Source organism: Silurus meridionalis, chromosome 27 (genome assembly GCF_014805685.1).
Source record: "Silurus meridionalis isolate SWU-2019-XX chromosome 27, ASM1480568v1, whole genome shotgun sequence".
NCBI classification, from domain to species: Eukaryota; Metazoa; Chordata; class Actinopteri; order Siluriformes; family Siluridae; genus Silurus; species Silurus meridionalis.
Genome location: NC_060910.1, coordinates 6,586,702 through 6,599,847, shown reverse-complemented (window position 1 = coordinate 6,599,847; position 13,146 = coordinate 6,586,702). Strand labels below are relative to the sequence as shown.

Genomic DNA, 13,146 nt, shown 5'->3' with positions numbered 1-13,146 from the left:
TGCTTCACGCCATTATTCTGTATGGTTTGACAATTCTTTCTTTGATCTGATTTCGTGGTGATTGCCTGCCTCACATTTTACATAAATCAGAATAATGTCAAAGCTGTGGCCTTTAGAGTTTATTTTCTTTCTGATAATATAGTCTTGTGGCATTGCCTTCCCATAGGCTTTTCCTGCTGATAGCTCAAGTATATTCAGAAGTGACGTATTAGAGGTCTACTGAAAGTGGATTTTACCAATGCTGATAGCTAAGTTAGATTGTACTTGCAGATAATGATTAATCAACCAATGGTTAAAATGGATACTGGTTTAAAACATAACACTCCATGTAAAATAGTATTGCACTGAATTTAAGTAAATGTAATTTCAATGCTCTGGACTTTGTAAACACATTTAAAAATGGCTATTTTAAGCATGACTGGATTTGGATGTGAAATGGTAACAATTTACAGTTTTACAGATTGTATTTGCAACATTAACCGAAGATGCTTTTAAAGAATTGTTTATTGTTTGTTAATTTCAACATTTACTAATACATTTTTAAATTAAGTAAATTTATGTACAGAGCGCAGTCATGTAAAAAAAAAAAAAAAGGACGTGGTGTCACTGACTCACCTCTAGAGGCAGCTCTTGTTCTGTATAATGAGGAGCGAACTTTTAATTTGCTCCAGCGCAGACACAACCCTGAAAAACTATCGGTATGGATTTTTGCCGATAGCTAATACTGTAGTTCCAGCAATTAACTATGGGTGCCGATTAATCGTCAAAACTGATAAACAGTAGATAATTTTGCAATCAGGGATATTTGTCCTTCTCTTTGGGCCAAAGTGATACTTTGTGCTTATGTTCTGAACTAGAACTAGAGATTAAGTCTAAATACTAGGACTTTTTTTAAGAATTCCTAAACAGAACTTCCAAATTTCTCCCAGTAGTTGAAAACCATTTTTATTATATTGAATAATAAATTTAATGACTTGGTGGCTCACACAGTGATACAATTAGATCAAACATTTAAAGCTAGGTGACCTTTAAAAAAAATCCAAGAACCCACATTTAATTTATGAACAATTAGGATTTTAGATCACATATTAAAATGTTTCACTTAATAGAAATGGTTAGGGATTTTAAAGCCTATTTGATTTTAAGTTATACCCAGTAAAGTAAAACCTATTTCAATGAAAGGAAATTGGTGAATAACTTTAAAAACCTCAATATATAATACTTCTATGATAAAGATAAAGTGTGAATTTTCATCACTATGTATAAAAGTGTAAATCACTAAATTAGACAATGGAAATATGCTTTTACTAACATGTTGTGTAAAAGCTATTGTTTAAAACCATTCCGCATACACATTATCTTATGTTGGGTAGAATTATTTGTTAAATGGCACTATAGGACTTTGTATAGGCACATACTTTGGTAACATTGCTCCCTACAGTGTGATTAAGGGATTAGTACATATTCATACCCTGCAGCAATTTGGATTTACCAATCCATTTTGCAGGAGGTGGGAGGAAACCAGAAAACCTAGAGCCAGGAGGAAACCAGTGCGAAAACCAGTAATAACATACAGTGAACCCCAAATTCAACATTCAAATGGAGATTTTACAGAAGGCATTTCTGTCTGCAAATAATGTGTTGCTCCAAATAAAATGGTATTTAACTAGTGTATAGTATGGACTTGGTGATTAGATAATAATATTAATATTCATAATACCTAACTTAAATAGTTATTTTATAGGGCTTGTTTGGCATAACTAATACTAATTCTACATAAAGCCAAAATTGTTGTAATTGCATCATCTAAAACGATTATGGGTCAGGGACTGCTGAGCAATGCTCTTTTTCGCAATGTGATAGTGAGATTGTATATATCATCCTGTTGTCAGGTCTCAAACCCAAGTTACTCAAATACAAGGCAAGAGCTCTAGCTGTCTGCCACCATGAGGGATGGTGTGGCAAATGCAGAGATAAACTCAGAATCTGTGGAAAATCTATTTTTAATAGTAAAGTTAAAATTAACAGCCTTTGACACTTTTCAACTGCACCTATTTCCCATAACAAACTCATGATAGATAGCTAGCTAGCTCGATTATTCAATTTCATTGCACAGGGTTTCAATCCTTATGGTGCATTAAAATAGAAATAAATAGATTATTAAGTATTACATATTTAAACATTAGTTAAACGTTAAAATATTAAGGTATTGCACAATCAAAGTCTTTATAAAGTTTGAACTGTTCTAGGTGTTATTTTGTCCAATCTTCACATTTCACATAGGTTATATACTCTACCCAGTTAAGGGGGTCTTCTTAAACATCACTGACTCTACTCAGTTTTAATTGCTTTGGAAAAATTGTATTGCTGAATACATTTTAATTCTCCCGTTTGTACATTTTGTATCCATTTTTTCTTAAAAACACAGATCCTCCTGTGATAACCACTACTGTTGTTTGTTGCATGTAAAGCTGAAATGGGAGTCAGTAAGTGCTCAGCAGTCTAGGTGTATAGTTAGATGTACTGCTAGGCAGCTGAGAGGATGTGTGGACAAAGCTGTGTGGAACAGATAAAGTGCTGGGTCTTGCTGAGACAACTGGTAGTTGTTTTATGAAGTTGGCATCATTATGCAAATCCTGCTGTTAGGCTTCCTACTCTGAGCTCTGAATGGCTAGGAGCATCCCACATTTACATTTGTTCTATGATAAACTGATTTGGTCTAAAACGAGAGAAATAACGATGTTGTTCTCTGGCAAGTTCTGGCAATAGGATCTTTTATAGACAGATGTATTCTAATTATTATGCGCACCGAGCAGCTCAAATTGGAAATCGCTTGTCTTTATTCTCTTGAATTTCTTAAATTAGATCTCTTACAGTGGAAGCATACAGCTGTTCTTTTATCACACCACTGACTCATATACAGTATATTAAAAAATATGGCTTAATTCATGTAAATACAACAGATTGCATTCGCTTTCTACCGTTATGCTCGGCTACAGGTGAACCCAGAGAGAGGAAGCACAAACATAACATCAATAATGCAGACCAGTGGCCCTGCTACAGGCACAGGGACATGATTAATATAATTTCTTAGTATACTTGACAGCTATCAGTGGGAAAAGCCCATGGTGAGGCAGTGTCACAAGATGATGTGTAGAGAAAGCAAATGAACTGTAAGACCACAGCTGATAGATGAGAGTGCAAACTGTGGTCAGGCAGTCACTAGGAAATGGCACAACTGAGGGTTGAGTTATATTAGAACTTATAGGAATGGTAGGTTGAAGCAAATGCTCATCTCACCAAGCATGATTTAAAGGACACAAACACAGAGCAGTGCTCTGACAAATCCATTAGCTACTAAAAGCTCAGGTGATTCACGAGTTGAGAAAAGTATTATGGTGCCTGAAAAAAATTGCCATTAAATTTTGAAAAAAAAACTCAGACGTTTCCTGAACTGAAATATATCAAAACCTTGTCTCTAATTTTAGTCTTAGCTTATATCCACTTAATGTCCAATCTCCTTTTTAATAAAACACCTACCAATTGGAGAGGGGTAAGGCATATCTGCATATCTGTTTTGAAGAAAATTAGAAAAAGATCCCCTTTGCTGTAAAAAACTGCACACTTGTGCAGATCCTGAGATCTGCAAATCAGATTTCTGCCTCCTAAAATCTGAGATGAGTGTTAATGATTATAGCAGTGCACTATTGTACTGATGTCATAGAGCAGCCAGTGGGTGTGAAGAAAGGCTTCAGCACACTGAGTTATGATAAGAACCAGGGGGAGCGTGATGTGAAGTTAAACTTGAACTCCCTGCCCATGCTGAGTGGTATTACAAGCACACACACACACACAAACCCCTGTCTTGGCCTCTACATCTATCTGAACATCTAATATGGGTCCAGTAGGAGCTAATCACCTCATTTCCAGACCAGTGCACTGACCTTGCCAGTATCAAAAATGTGTCCATGTGGAACCTTCTGGCATCTTTATTATTGACCTGAACATTATCCTAAATGATAGGACACTGCTGCTTGTTATACAGGCTGTACTGAGAATAGCTTTAGTTGAAAATCTGGAGCAGTCTGAACTAACGGTACTTTATCTCTCCACAAAATAATTTTTTGTTTAAATTAGGTATTTAATAAGGGATAAAGGGATTGTATTTGTATGTTTGCTGACCTCGATATACTTATTTTTTATCACAATTTCTTTCTTATGATCTGCTGTCATCTGAATATGGCAGCATATTTTCTAGGCTCACGATAAAACCTTGATGAATCTGATAAATCTATGGAAGGCCATATGGCTTTGCATGGATTAGGTGGGCTGATAAGGACAAAGGGGAAGCTGCAGACGCTGACAAGATAACTGATGTGACTTTACTACTAGACTACTATGGTACAGAAGTGCCATCTAATGGTCAATTTACAACATTGCTGTTGGTTTTGATAATGGGAGAGGTATAAGGGTAAAGGGGCTTGTTACTTGTCACATGTACATTACAGCACAGTGAAACTTTTTATTCACATGTTAGGAAGCAGGGGTTAAGCCTTCAAAAGCAAACCAGAGGGTTAAGGGTCTTGCTCAAGGGCTAAAAGTGACAGCTTGCCAATAATGGTTTCTGAACCCCCAACCTCCCGAGCAGTAACTCAGAACTTTAACCAGTGAGCTACCACTGAACCACAAAAATAAAAATAAAAAGATGAACACGATTTTAAACAACTAAACTAAAGAATTCATAGGATCTCTATTGATGCATTTTTACCAAGCATAAAAAAACTACAGCATCACTGCATCAAGATTTCTGCTATACATTATTTCATTTCATTTTATTTATTTTCATTTACTAAGATATACTAGCTTCTTAGAAAAAAATGCCAGGAGGTTATATATTTTCCATAGGAGGACTTAGGCTTTTGCAAAAATGTCGTAAATGTAAAACATTCATGGAAAACACAATAGAAGCAAACAAGCACTGGGAAAAAGCCAAAAAAGCAGTGGATTAATTAAAGCATTTTACTTAATTACCTTACACAAAGAAGACCGGAAAATGCAGAACCTACCAGTGGTGGACAGTAACAAAGTAGCAAAATCAAAGCAGCCAAGGAGACCATGGCAAGTGCTGCCCTCTGGTGGTATGGAAAGAAATGTTCCAAGATGCCATAACAATATACAGGAGCCTGGAAAGTTTCACATTGAGATGTGTCTCAGGATCTATTTAGTCTGTTATGTCTTGTTAGATATGATGAAGCTTAATGGACAGGAGAGAATTTAAAAAGAGCAATCTAGTTGTAACTTTACTAACTACTATGTAATTGTACTAAATATTACTGTCAGAATTCTGGACAGAAACTACAATACCCATCAGCCACTGCACATCAATTGAACCTAGTCCTCACTGACTGCCTGCACCAAGTCACATGTTAACTTAATCCACCTCTTAATACCACCACTATCATGTCACAATTATAGAAACCATCGATACTATAAAAAAAAAACACAATATAACAACGCGTGGCATTACAGAGAGAGAGAGACATTTCACATATGGAGGGTGAATACCATTTTACTAAAGCAAGAAACCCAGTTAAGACTCCAAACCGCTACACAACCGCAACTGTGCACCTACATCATCTGGAGCAGTTCAAAATCAATGTTTGTCTAATAACATGACAAAAACATTGAAAATGTAAATAAAATTACAAACCTACTCACCAGAGATGCAGACTCATAATGTTCACCGCTCCTCAGAGGCTGTAATCCAGTGGTACCGCTTATATTCACTGGTCTGGAAGTGGTGAACAAACCCTTAAACGGGCTGAGACAAGCTAGCTAGCTTCTGGGTTGGCCGACCTCTAGCTTTTTTCTTGAAAATGTATTTTTAAGTATTTCTGAGACCAAATCAATTTCTCTTCCTCCGTAGGCATAAAAAGTCTAACTCTGGTGTATTAATATGTGCAGAGCTACAGACATGTTTTGCCAGTCAAACTTGGCTGTAACATTTTCCCTCTGACCAACCAATCAGAGGACGGAAAAATGCTGACGCTATTTTGGGCCAGCTAGCTGCTCTGTGATGCAAATTTGAAATCTGATTGGTTAAACAAACAGACTCGTTAGTAATATTCTCTATGGCCAAAGAGCCAGTAGTATTAACTTTGCAGATTAGATTGACATGGCAGCACGTATAGGCTGAAATCTGTAGGACAAAAAATCTAACATCTACATACACGTACTGGAAGCAGTGTAGCCAAGAGAAACACTACGTAATACAGAGAATAAACTGTTGGGAATAAAGTAATACAATTTCACAGATCAAATATTAGAATTTAGGTTGTAAATGTAGGTCAGTGCTTCTGATAGTGTTTAGGCCAGCAGAGAAGGTTTTGCTGGCCCTGACCACCCGCCACTGATAGTCCATCATTATTTTAAGACATGAATGTCAGATAATCTGAAAATTTTCAATGTATCCCCAATAATTTTGCAGTCTCCAAAATGATCGAATGCTATGCTGAAACTGGCTCTTATAAAGACTTATCTTAGGAAAGGAAGACCAAGAGCTACCTCTGCTGCAAAGGATACGTTTATTAGTATTCCCAGCCTCCAGAAACTACCGAATTACGGCACCACAAATTAGAATCCACATAAATGCTTGTATATGTGGCAGACAATGGAGAAAAACCATTATTTTAGAAGAACAAAAGAAGAAGAGATTTGCTTGAGCCAAGAACCACAAGGAATGTGCATTAGATCAGTGGTAAACCGTCTTTTATTCTGATGACTCCAATTATGTAATTAGATGTAGAGAGGTTGAATGGACAGACCCTGAATGTGTGGTCCTTGTTGGTGACACTCTTGGTGACTTTTCAGGCAAATAGAGGCCACACTTAACAATCATCTTGAAGTGAAATACCATCTGGTTTGCACATTTTTTCCTTAATGGATTAAGATGCTTGAAAAGTTGAAAGAATAAGAATAAGAAAAAGAATACATGTTAATTAATCTGACTGTTATATTCAGAAATTTGCATTAATTAATTTAAGTTCATTAAGAGAAGCCATTGCACATGGTGTTTTTCTCACAAGAACAGATTTTATTGATTTTATTGATTTTATTGATTTTCTGTCTTGGGTCCTTGAGAACGCAGACTGTAGACAGGCCACAATGACTCATGTTGCCACACACAGTACTGTGGTCTCTGTGCCGATGAAACCATAACTGTTCTGTCACTATTTTTAGGCACCAGCGACCCTTATGTGAAGTTCAAGATCACAGGGAAGGAGGTTTTCCGCAGTAAGACCATTCACAAGAACCTGAACCCGATATGGGATGAGAAAGTGACCCTGCTGGTGGATAATTTAAAAGAACCCCTATATGTTAAGGTAAGATATGAGCCAGGGAGACTCTCTCTGAGCTGAACCAAGTCGTTGATATGATGGATGGTGGAGGAAGTAAGTCTTTACAGTTTTTCCAAGGTTTCGTCTGTTTGCAATATGACACTTGGATGATTCTGTGGTACTGTGATCTTTCACATAAACTCAGAAAAGCTGTTGCTTGATATAAATGCAGTGACTCTTGTAATGCTTTGGACTTTTTTTTTCACTGTTTGATGATTCACAGACCTCAAATGTTTTACTTTATGCAATTTCTCTGGTCAGAATAATAGAGACCAGAGACTTTAGATGTTAAATGTTTCACTGGTGTTTTCCTGTATGAATATTGTAGCATTTATAAGTTGAATCTGTACTAGGTGGATAACGGTACACTAAATTCACGGTTCGGTACTTACCTCGGTTTTTTAAGTCACAGTTTGGTTCAATTTCAGTACAGTTGAACGAAGAAATGCATAACATACAATTGCTTGGTCTTTTTTATTAACGCAGTTTATTATGATTAAAATTTGTGAACATTTGTAAGCAAAAGTAACATTTTTTAAAACAATTTGGAATAAAATGTCTGCTTGGTTAAATATTATTATATAAAATTATATTTAGAAAATTTTAAAACTGCGCTCAATTCCGAGGCAGAGACTAATCAAATTTGCTGTCCGCCACTTAATACGTCCATGTGGGAACCCGGATTTTAACTATATTCCGCATGTAAAAAGGATTACATTGCACCAAACAAAAAGCTCTGTACCGAGGATTTTTGGTACAAATAGGTGTACCGTTACACCCCTATTCTGTACAAATCCAATCTGTGGCTTCTTTGCAGAATGTCCGCGTTCCTACACTGACTAAATAGCAAAAAAACTTAAATCTTTGACTTGAAACTAAGGTTTTTGGAAGTCTACTATTAATGTTTTATTATAGAACAGACATGAGACAAAATTTTATCATATTTATACTTATTAGCCACAGAGGGTCTGATATCTTTCTCAGGATTTCAGGCTGTTGAATGTTCAAGTGTATTGTGTTTAATGATTTTCTTTACATGCAAAAGTCCATACATGGGTGTTTTATAGAAATATATAATTTTGAACATTTCGAAGCAAAAAAATTAACTTTTTAAAAGCCAGTAGTAGTCAGTAGATTGATTTAAGTAGTCAGTAGATTTAAAAAAAAGTCAAACTTGATGGTGAGTAAGGATAGTAGGTCATGTTCATGTACCAAATGTACCAGAATCTACTGCAAAAGCTGTCTGATTTACATAACTACTGCTTAGTGACAAACCACTTCTCTCTAAAGTAGTCATTTACACCGATTTCATGTAGATATGCATTTGACTGAAGAGTGAAAGCGTGCTACAAAAATATGCTTGAAATAAACATTTATCCACTGCTATTCTCTGTACAGTTGTCAGTTCTTTCCCAAGTGCAGGACAATGTGCTGAAATTTTCAGTTTGAATTGCATGTACTCTACAATTACATTAGGATTTTGTGTCTTGTTGCTAAATGTTCATCACTTAATCTATATTCTTGTATTCGTTCTCAGTAATAAATTCATATCATCTGTTTTTAAGTATCTGTCTTACACTTACTCTCTGACTCTTTACTTCAGGTCTTTGACTACGACTTTGGCCTGCAGGATGATTTCATGGGCTCTGCATATCTTCATCTGGAGTCTCTGGAACAACATAGGTCCTTCACCAACTTTATGACAGTCCATAATTATCACTTTTCTACATACTGTTGCTTTCAAGTTTAAATTTGGTAGCTCAGGGGTTAAGGCTTTGGACTCTGGACCAGAAGGTCACAAGTTCAAATCCCAGCATCACCAAGATTACACTGCTGAGCCCATAACCCTCAATTCTAAGCCACTCTGGATGAGGGCGTCTGCTAAATGGCATAAACATTTTAAATGCAAATGTTGCATGTTAACATGCTTGGTTGGGAAAGATCGAGACCGACCTCTAGTGTTTCTTTGTGGTAGTACAACTGACAGGAGAATTCAGATTTTATGAGCAGTTTTACATTATGGAAAGTTTTCTTTGGTTATTTATTGTTCTTATTATGTCTGTTTAATCAAAATCACATCTGGTCACATCAAAATTACACATAGTAAGTAGAGCAATAAAAAAAATGCATGTAGAAGTGATGTACAAGTGAAAAAGGAACTGGACGGAAACTATTCTTCTTTATAGATATGGATATAAAATGAAAAACAGTTAATTCATAAAGAACAGAATTTCAGAATAATTATATTGCAAGGATATCCCCTTCAGTAAGATAAAAAAAATCCCTTAATAGACCATATTTTTCCAAACTTGTTCATTCATTTATTTATACTGTATATCCTGAGTACAGGCTTTCTTCAGGACAGGATTATGGTGGATTTGGATGTACTCCAGGAATACTGGGTGTAAAATAGGAATCATTTTTGCATTTACATGTACGGCATTTGGCAGATGCCTTTATCTAGAATGACTTACAATTATCTAATTTATTCAACTGAGCAGTTGATGGTTAAGGGCCTTGCTCAAGGGCCCAGCAATGACAGCTTGGTGGTACAGAAATTTAAATTCATGACCTTTAAATCAGAAGTCCAACGTCTTCACGACTGAGCTCTTACTTTCCACTAAAGAGTGGGAATAAACCATGGATGGGATTGTGGTCTTTTACAGGGCAGAATGTGCACACATAATTAGATATAGGGATGATTTCAAGAGCCAGAGGACCAGAAGAAACCCCCACAGGCACATACTGAATACGTGCAGTTTCACATTTTATGTAATTCAAATGTATATGTGATGTATAACACATAAATAGGTACTTGCAGGCAGGTAGTATTTTCCACACAATTAAAGCTGATCTAGCATTTGTGCTCATATCAGTGATTCAGACCCCGATATGTTCCAGACCCCATTAGACCCAGATATGTTTCTGTCATTCAGTGTACTTACAGTGTACTACACAGATTTACTGATTAAAGGCAAGTTTATCTACATGCTATTTAGTCATGTCTGACTGTTACTTTATTGGGCTTCCTTCAGATCCCTGGAGGTAACTCTTGAGCTGAAGGACCCTCACTATCCTGACCATGACCTGGGCTCTCTGGAATTGGTGGTCACTCTTACTCCTAAGGAAGGAGACTTTCGGGAAGCTGTAAGTGTTCTCTTATATCTTCCTACTCTGGTTTATTCCTCTTTTATTTCTATCTATGATGTGTGAGATTCTGAACTTGTGGTTTCCTTTGTAGCCGTTCATTTTGAGATTTTTGTGTATTTGTGTAAATAGATGAATAGATGAAGAATGTTTTGATTCGGCTAATCTTTTGGTAGGTTTTTAAGAGGTCACGCGTCTTATTTGATATGTGTCAGTATCCTAAGCTTGATGTACTTTAGAATTTTGTTACTTTTGCATTAAAATAGATTGATTTTCATCATGGCATCAAGTGAAATGCAGATAAAAACTAAGCCGGAGCTATCGTAGCTGAACTTCTTTTATTTCTCGCAGTTTACCGGCTCTCCTTAGCGCATGATAAGTCATTCAATTTGAAGGACATGACAAATAGGCTTAGTGGGCTAGCTAAAGTAAAATAATCCATATTTCATCTCAAGCCAAAAAATATATTGCTCAGGAAGAAAAGGCACAATAATAAAAGCGCTAGAATTCCTCTCTCGAGAAGAGAAATGTGTTCAGCGCTGGCTGGTCCGTCCTAATTGCATCTTTAGACTTGCCTGGAGTTTTGTGTAGAGATTTCTATCTGATTTGGTATACCTAATTCTTCCACCCCTACATGTGTAATAGAGCCGGAGCAAGCTCACAGGAGAAATATATGCTGCTTTGTCTAATTGTTTCTATAATGCTGTAAATGACTATGACTGATTGCATTGGGATTCGTACGCCACCAATAGGCTGAATTAGAGATGGAGTTTTAGGATGTGTGTATGAATTGAGCTGGGAATGGTCAGTCCTTCTCTTGTTGATTTGTTTACGGTAGGTTGTGCAGAGGCTGCTGTCCTCAGCTTCCCCTGGCTGCTCCTGCTCTAATCATCAATTACCAGTTTATCATTCAGCAGCTTTAATCCAGGTCTTTGCAAAAAAGGTTTATGACATCTCTGTGATACCCTTCATTAATTAATTAACAGATCAGATTTGCCAGTTTATTAGGTACTGCAAAAATTCAGTACATTTCAATAGATTACACACTTACTAGCCACTTTAATAGGAGCACATGAGCGACTCTATTTTCATGCAGTTTGCCAAACACAAACAATACATAAAACCATGCAGAAATACAGTACAAAAGCATCAGTTAATGCTCACATTGAGCATCAACAAAACAAATTTTTGCTGCGCCCCAGGGACCTTCACACACGTTAGTTCTGTGGGTGAAAATGCTTTGTTGATAAGAGAGGTTAATGACCAGACTGGTTTGATTTGACAGCAAGGCAGGTGTAATATAAAATATCCATACAGCCATGGTGTGCACAAAAGCATGCCAGTATCACATCACAGCAAACCTTGATATATATATTTAAAATTGCTTTTACATTTAACACCTAATAAACTGGAAGCATTTAACAGTACATCTATTACAAGATGTCATAATGCTTTTAATACATAGAATACTCATTTCAGTGTACTCCCTATAAGCTTAATTAATCTCACACTCTTATCTCTAACGAGCTCATCGCACTGGGGATGGTGATAGTGGCGATGTAACGGCTTTGTCTCATTTACAGACCATGCTTTTGAGAAGGAGCTGGAAAAGATCCAGTAAGGTAATAACAGCATGCCACAGCCTGTACTGATGTCCTTCACTCCCTAAGCTCTGCAGTGTTCTGCCTCAGACCGAACAGGGCGTCTGTGCCTTACTCTTCTTAGCCGGTTAATTCTAGTCACCTTAATTTTCATGTGCGATCTTTATTTTCTACGACTTGCAATATACAGCTGAATTACTAACGCCATCTGGTGGATGCAGCCACGCTTTGCTTAGCATCCATGTCCATTATTGACCAGAGCATCACAATTAAATTCTTTAGTTTAGTGAATTGTTATCTAAGAAGAAAAAACACATATCTCCAAGGATGTGTGTTTTAATAGACCATAAGTAAAATATAAAGAGCACTTTAAGGGAAAATAATGACTATTTTTACACTGTGTATTGCAGCAACTAAGAAAATAAAGCTGTTCATTTTGCATTCAGTTTTTCATTTTCAGACCATTTGTATTCATTTTGGCTGCAAAGCTAAGCTGCTTCGTTCTTGAATGCGTTCATGATGCGGTGTGTAGAAAAATACTTTATCACTTGTGCAGTGACCATGTCATCAATGTAGTGTTAAATAAATATTAAATATTTGGGATTAGCCTAATGCTTTTCTATGAAACATTTTGCTATTATGGTTTATTTTTGGACTGTGTGATGTTTCAAAGTCAAAGTCAAAGTTTAACTGCCATTCAGACAAGCAACAGGTTGCAATGCAGAACAAAATTGCGCTTCTCCAAAAGCTCCATTGTGCAGTTACAGCATATAACAATCAACAGCTAGGACAGGTAGCAAATAGACCAATAGAAAGCACAATTAACAGTAAACTAGACAATACCAAAAATAATACACATAGCACAATAGACACACAAATATTAAATATAAGAAATATTGCATGTTAGTTTACAGGTACAAAAGGCTTATTACATGATAAAATGTTCACATTGTTTGGAATGTAAAAGGACTATCTGTGATAAATATGTGATGAGAGTGAAT

General features: G+C 36.3%; 1 protein-coding gene across 5 annotated transcripts in view; it reads left to right on the top strand.

Moving 5' to 3' along the window:
* mctp1a (multiple C2 domains, transmembrane 1a) overlaps positions 1–13,146 on the top strand; it is a 144,201-nt gene that overhangs the window by 65,023 nt on the left and 66,032 nt on the right. For 3 of the 5 annotated variants that reach the window (XM_046841679.1, XM_046841677.1, XM_046841681.1), the window contains exons 3-6: positions 7,240–7,382; positions 9,001–9,080; positions 10,433–10,544; positions 12,128–12,166. In XM_046841679.1, coding sequence (XP_046697635.1) covers positions 7,240–7,382; positions 9,001–9,080; positions 10,433–10,544; positions 12,128–12,166 — 374 coding nt within the window. The remainder of the gene's footprint in view (positions 1–7,239; positions 7,383–9,000; positions 9,081–10,432; positions 10,545–12,127; positions 12,167–13,146) is intronic. The other 2 variants (XM_046841678.1, XM_046841680.1) reach the window with 1 other exon arrangement.